The sequence below is a fragment of the Podarcis pityusensis genome (assembly GCF_964106645.2).
Source record: "Podarcis pityusensis genome assembly, chromosome: 3".
In the NCBI taxonomy this organism is placed as follows: domain Eukaryota; kingdom Metazoa; phylum Chordata; class Lepidosauria; order Squamata; family Lacertidae; genus Podarcis; species Podarcis pityusensis.
In genome coordinates, this window is record NC_138026.1 from 117,847,879 (window position 1) to 117,854,980 (window position 7,102).

General features: G+C 43.6%; 1 protein-coding gene across 3 annotated transcripts; it reads right to left on the reverse strand.

The window, feature by feature from the left end:
* Positions 1-340: 340 nt before the first annotated feature.
* LOC308474662 (uncharacterized protein) lies at positions 341-6,523 on the reverse strand. Of its 3 annotated transcripts, XM_081001238.1 has the most exons (6): positions 5,757-6,523; positions 4,936-4,994; positions 4,695-4,720; positions 3,763-3,790; positions 1,403-1,459; positions 341-555 (listed from the first exon to the last, which is right to left on the reverse strand). In XM_081001238.1, exons 1-6 carry the CDS (start codon positions 5,911-5,913, stop codon positions 484-486), a joined length of 399 nt encoding a protein of 132 aa, XP_080857364.1. In that variant the 5' UTR covers positions 5,914-6,523; the 3' UTR covers positions 341-483. The 3 variants fall into 3 exon arrangements, 1 of the variants encoding a protein (XP_080857364.1); XR_013984810.1 differs by lacking the exon at positions 4,695-4,720 and having other exon boundaries at positions 5,757-5,873; XR_013984811.1 differs by lacking the exon at positions 4,695-4,720 and having other exon boundaries at positions 1,403-1,527; positions 5,757-5,873.
* Between the last annotated feature and the right edge of the window lie 579 nt (positions 6,524-7,102).

Sequence of the window (7,102 nt, forward strand, 5' to 3'; positions counted from 1 at the left end):
TTTGAATGGCAATACCCATTAATTTTTTTGGGGGGGGGGAGTTTGCTCCTATGTTCCCACCCTTTCCAGTGCATTTTACTGCAAAAAGTCTTTGGAGGCAGCCATGAACATATGAGAGAGACTCTGGACCTATCTAGAATGTGCTCCCCTTACTGCGGGGTAAGCGAAAAGAAGAAGCACATTTGGGATCTCAGGAGCAAGTACATTACATACTGCATTAAATCCCACCTGGGGAAAAAAGCAGAAAGCACACCTACACCTGTCTCAAGATATCAGCCCCAGGGTCGGGATTCTGCAATACACACTGTTTTTTTTTAAAGGAAAGGCAGTACAATGGAAACACAACAAAAGCACTCCCTTTTAATAGCAATCTGTCACAACGAATTTAAATTGCAAGAAAACAGCCGCCTGCACTTGCTAAGGCACCGCCGAGAGCCCTTCATTCCCTGCTCTGATAAAAGAAAGGCAGCGTTCAGTGTCCACTCAACTGTCTCGGTTGCCTTTTGCATCTCTGTCTTCAACAGCTCCTTCCTCAGGTCTGGCACCTTGAAGATTCTAGGGGAGAAAAATCCAAAACCAAGAATCTTTTATGGCAAATACTGCGACATGGGTGGCACTGTGGGTTAAACCACAGAGCCTAGGGCTTGCCGGTCAGAAGGTCGGCAGTTCGAATCCCCGCAACGGGGTGAGTTCCCGTTGCTCAGTCCCTGCTCCTGCCAACTAGCAGTTCGAAAGCACGTCAAAGTGCAAGTAGATAAATAGGTACCGCTCCAGCGGGAAGGTAAACGGCGTTTCGGTGCACTGCTCTGGTTTGCCAGAAGCGGCTTAGTCATGCTGGCCACATGACCCGGAAGCTATATGCCGGCTCCCTCGGCCAATAAAGCGAGATGAGCGCTGTAACCCCAGAGTTGGTCATGACTGGACCTAATGGTCAGGGGTCCCTTTGCCCTTTACCTTTACTGGGTATGTTTAGGCTGGAAAAGAGGAGACTGAGAGGAGATGTGATAGCCATCTTCAAAAATCTCAAGGGCTGTCAAATGGAAGAGGGAACAAGCTTGTTTTCTCCTGCTTCTGAGGATAGGACTCAATGGCTTCAAGTTACAAGGAAAGAGATTCCAACTAAACACACGGAAAAACTTTCTGGGGGTAAGAGCTGTTTAGCAGTGGAATGGGCTTCCTCGGGAGGTGGTGGACTCTCCTTCCTTGGAAGTTTTCAAGCAGAGCTTGGGTGGCCATCTATCATGGATGCTTTAGCTGAGATTCCTGCATTGAAGGGGGCTGGACTAGATGATTCTAAGATTTGTCCAGGTGGGGGTGGACAAGAGGTTGCAGCTATTAAGTCATCTTTCTGCATTTCAAAATAAATTTTTTTTTAAATCCCCAGAAAGGGCAAGACACTTGCCTGGAAAGTTGGTGGAGCATTTTCCATTTCAACCTTCAAATGGGTGAATTCAAGCAACTGGATTTGGAGGAGGCAGCGGCGGGGAGAGAGGGACAATTAGCCACATGAGTAAGTCACCATCAATCCTAGATTCATAAGAAATACATTATTCAGCAGTCAAAATTGCCAAAAAAAAAACAAAAAAAACCCCCAACCCTTAAAAGATGGATTCTGCATGATTCAGTATAATGAGTATGGGTTGCTCGTGCGTAAGTTGCCGCCTCTCCAGGCTTTGTTGCCTTGGTAAACCTTTCAGTCTTGGCAGCCCTTCACTTCGTGGCTGCCTCAGTGGCTAGCAGAATCCGTCAGTGGGCGTTTCTTAAATCTTTTCCAACATAAAAGTTGTTTGACACCCAGTCTCCTCCTACTCTCTCTGCGCGGAAGTCTTCTGCGCAGGGTGGGCGTGGGTAGTGGGGGACCAGTGCTCTCCCCGCTGGTGTCTGGTGAAGAGTCCTGGAGCCCTCTCGCCGATTCCCCCATCAGCCCCTCCTTATCCCTGGTGTAGCGCTGATTTGCTTCCCCATCTGCGGAGCTGCCTCTCTCCCTGCTGGGCCCTTCTCCAGCATCATTTGAGAGCCTTCCCTCCGCCTCTAGCTCCGATGTAAGTTCCCTGACATTCAGCATTCTATATCTGTAATGCTTTTTAGAAGCAAATTGTAGCCTAAACAGGAGATGAGGGAGAGCTGGAAACCTGAGAGTGGGTTTTGCTCTATAAGACTCACTTTTTCCCTCCTAAAAAGTAAAGGGAAATGTGTGTGCGTCTTATGGAGCGAATGCAGGCTGCGCAGCTATCCCAGAAGCCAGAACAGCAAGAGGGATTGCTGCTTTCACTGCGCAGCCATCCCTCTTGCTGTTCTGGTTTCTGAGATTCAGAATATTTTTTTTCTTGTTTTCCTCCTCCAAAAACTAGGTGCGTCTTGTGGTCTAGTGCGTCTTATAGAGCAAAAAATACGGTAATTTTTTCCCCAGCGCAGTTTACCATTTTGAAAGCCGCAGTCATCTATCTCACATGACTAAAGTGTAAGATTCCTCCCCTATTTCACCCCCTGAAAAGTGGCTGCCAGGAAACAGAACACTGATTTAAAAAGGAAAAGAAACTTTGTCTTCATGTGTGAGTGGGGCAGGTGGGTGTTTTTGAATCAGGTTAGCCAGATTAATTCGTATGCTGTTGGCAGATTCTTGTCGTTGTGTTGTTGGGCTGTGTATGTGATAGAGGGGAGCCATGCTGGGGTGAAGGCATCTTCTTCCATTTGTCCCCATGTCAGTTTCAGTTTATTGCTTAGTTTTTTTTCTAATAAGGCTGTTTCCCATACTATTTGGTACCATTGGCCCATGGTTACTCCTGACAGGTCTCTCCTGTGTCTGGCTATGGTGTTTCTGGCTATTGAGAGTAAGTGAGTTATGAGCTCTTTGTGATGAGAGTGGGTATTATTACCTTGGAAGATATATTTTTTTTAAATTATTTAACATAATTGTTAAGCAAAATATTGCAAATACATATACATACATATACGGTATATTTCAAATAAGCACATATATATGAAAAAGGAACAAAAGAGGAAAGAAGAAGAAAAGAAAAAAGAAGAAGAAATAAAGAGAAAAGAAGACGAAGAAAAGTTGGAAGAATTTCTCCCAAGTTTATTCTACAAATATCTCAATATGAAAATAATAATAAAATTTCATTGATTGACTTCCATCACTTACACTGCACTGCCTATATACATTTTAAGCAAGATTGTATCTGTTATTCCGTATTTTTCCGATACAATCTCACACAAATATTCTAATCAATGTTTTCTAAATCTTTCGTAAATCTATTCTATACACAACCAATACCTTACATTTAATCCTTGTCTACATAAATAGCCATTTAAACATTTCCATTTTTTCTGGATTATATTTTTCGGTTTTTGTCTTATCAAATCAGTCAACTTTGCTAATTCCAAGTATTAATCGCATAATTTATTCAACCATTCTTCTTTGGTTGGAACATAATTTCCTTTCCAATTATTGGCTATCAACATTCTCCCTGCTGTTGTCGCATATAAGAAAACATTAATTTTGTCATCTTGGAAGAGGTTTAGTAGGGCCAGTTCTGGGGTGAAAGGAGAAGAAACAGAGAAGGTTGCCTTGAGTGTCTAAGGTTGGTGAGATCGCAAGGAGCCCCTAAGGCCTGGCAAATGAAGCTAAGATCCTGCCCCCCCATCTCCCTCCAATTTGGGCATTCCCTCCCACCTGTTCTTATCACAACCTGCAGTGCATTAACAATTCAAACAATTCCCTGCAGCCCAGGTCAGACACCAAGAGATTTCTCTACTCACCGTACTTTCCATTTTTTCAAATAGCTGACTGGAGAAGGGAAGATAAGAATGAAAAAGGGATGTTAGGACCCTCATACACAAGGATTTTAAATGCCATTTTTAAACTTATAAACACCACCCCCAACTCCTTGAAACATTCCATCAACGGTGTCTCCAAAAAAATTACACATCACTTGGGAAGACAGGCAAACTAATGCCAGTGTACTGGAAGAAGCAAAGATCACCAGTGTTGAAGCAATGATTCTCCAACATCAACTTAGCTTTTGGCTAAGCTAAGAGACAATCTACGAGAGAAGGACAAAAAGGACTTCAAAAGAGTCTGGGAACCATTTATAGTTTATTTGCAGAAACAACAGAATGGACTGGATTCACTGGCAGGATTTGAATAAACTTTCACAATTTCATTTGAGTAACAGATATTTCAGAGAAATGAAAAGGGATTTTATTTTTGTGTAGGAAAAGCAGGATACGATAGATAAAACTAAATAACTCAACAGAGTTGAGAGAAGTCGAAAGGAGGGGGGAGAATAATTGTAAATAACATGATGAATGAGATTTGTATCATTAATTATTATGAAATTCAATAAATATTCAAAATAAATAAATAAGGCCCAGTTGGGAATCCCCATGCAGGCCACTCGTTTCTGCATGTGATGGACCAGAGTCTAATTGCTTTCCTCAAAACATTAGAAAGGCTCCCTGTGCTCTTTTCCCCACAGGAATTCATGTTAAGGAGAACGGCACAGGATTATTTCTGCATTTTGAGAATGGCTCGGGTGTACGTCTCTGAAGTTCTATTGATTCAGCTGGCCTTTAAAGCTAGACTTAAATTGGTAGAGTTGAGGGTGTTTGTACACACACCCTGCACACAATTGGTTGACACTGATAGTCCCCAATCGCCCCATAACACAAAATTAAATTTTGTGACTTACCGGGAACTAGCCAATAGGGACTGTCCCTAGCAGAAGGAAGCAGCAAGAGAGAAGTGCCAAAATAATGGGTTACAAATAAGTCCATCGGAGTATCAACAGGGGGATTTGGAGCATCTGTGCAACAGGCACACCTGCAAACAGTATTATGCGCGGCCAATTCCACTGCTCAAAGGTCTAGAATGCACATTTATATTGTATCCCCTGCTCAATAACATGCGCATCAGAAAGGGTGCACACTCACCAGTCCCAGTCTCTCTGCAGCTGGTAAATGCTCTCCTGCAAAAGGTTGTCTGCCATTGTCTAAACACAGAAAAGATCGCACAATACTGGCTATGTTCCTTGCAAACTCCTTTGATCCCAAGGTCCACATTAACCTAACGATTTTGTTAAAACCTGCTTTTGGAGTTACCCTCATTGGGTGGATGAGGAATGTGTGCCTCCAGTTTTAAGGCGGCAAAAAGTGACTTGGGACATAGGCACAGTGTACCTCTAAGGGACAGGGGGGAATTCAGTTCAGTTCATATTTTAAACATCGTGTTTTAAAGATCTCATTTTAACAAGGACTTCCCTAGATTTGGCCTTCCCAAAACTATTGGTTTCTGCACTATCTCCTCAGAAGTGGCGTCCCATTCTGGCAGATAATAAAAACATTCCTGTATTTTAAAAAAAATAATAACCAAAAGTTACTTAACCAAACTCCCTTGGATTCTGCCTCAAATTTGGCAGTCTTGAGCCACTCTTTGCCTGCAAATTTCACCCACTTATGTAAGAAGAGGGGGAAATATATAGCCATTTTTAGATTCCCCGTTGTAGTCAATGTGGTCAAAACAGAGTTTTGGGTTTAACAGATCAGATTCAGATCTGAATAATGAACTGGAGTTACACACAGCAGATCCAAAACAGATTGGGCTGCTTCCAAATGCTACAGATACAGAGGAAAGGTGAATCTTGTGATTTTCTCCACATCCCTGGTCCTTAATGAAGACAGTGTCACTGAATAGCCACATCCCTGGCATGTTTTCAGCTATTAGAAAACACCAGTCCTGCATAAGAAGAACTTACCAGAAACCACCTGGCTTTCGTCGTTCCCAAACTCTGGACAAAGAAACGTTCTCAGACTCCAGTTCTTCTGAACTGATGATGCAACTACAAGACTGGAATTCTGAGTAAACCAATGTCTCGCCGCCACCACACAGCTCCATAGCAACGCAATACTCATTTGGAACGGAAACCATCTTGCGGCTCCAGGAATGGCTGACCACACTGGGTATCAGAAAATTGGTTTAGATGGACTTTCAGTCTGACCCTGTAGCGCTGCTCTTATCCAGACTATACAACCAACAAGAGATATTCTTGTCTGACTTACTTGGAAAGAAATTTATTGGCTAGCCACAGAAGGTGGTTTCAACTAGCTGTTACTTGGAGCAGACCTACTGAAATCAATTACAGTGGTAGTGTACATTAATTTTGATGGGCCAGATTCAACTACTGCATTCCACCAGCAAAAACCAGCACAAGGACTGCTGCTAGCACACTAGGGCTTCCCTTTGGCCTACCCCCCCCCCCAAATCTGCTCTGGAGGGTCAGGGAACCCCCAGAACAGTACAGGGGGTGAGATCCTCAACGACATCCTCAAAGCTATTTCTTTTTTGGCCAGCCATGGATGTTGTGGTATCATCCTAATAGATACTGAGATTTGGTCGGACAGGTGCACTCTGCGCATGCTCAAGTCATTTATTTCTGGGGCTCACAATTTCTTTTCATACCTACATCAGCCTCCCAGATCTAGAAAGCTAACTTAAAATTCCCCCATCTGCCACAAGCTCACCTTATGGTATTGGGTAAATTATTCCTGGTACTGTGTCAAAAAGGGACACGGGTGGCGCTGTGGGTTAAACCACAGAACCTAGGACTTGCTGATCAGAAGGCCAGTGGTTTGAATCCCTGTGACGGGGTGAGCTCCCGTTGCTCGGTCCCTGCTCCTGCCAACCTAACAGTTCAAAAGCACATCAAAGTGCAAGTAGATAAATAGGTACCGCTCCGGTGGGAAAGTAAACGGCGTTTCCGTGCTTTGCTCTGGTTCGCCAGAAGCAGCTTAGTCATGCTGGCCACATGACCCGGAAGCTGTACGCCGGCTCCCTCGGCCAATAAAACGAGATGAGCGCCGCAACCCGAGTCGGCCACGACTGAACCTAATGGTCAGGGGTCCCTTTACCTTTACCTTGTCAAAAGAGTAGCAGGAATGGGGCAATAGTCCAGTAGTACTCTAAAGGCTACCAAATGTATTACCATCTAAACCTTGATGAATTAGCACAAATGATGCTACTGCAACAAAGCTTTTTGCCTTTAGAGTGCTGTTCCTTTTGTTGTTTCCCTAAAATTACGGATGAAGGACTATAAAAAAACTA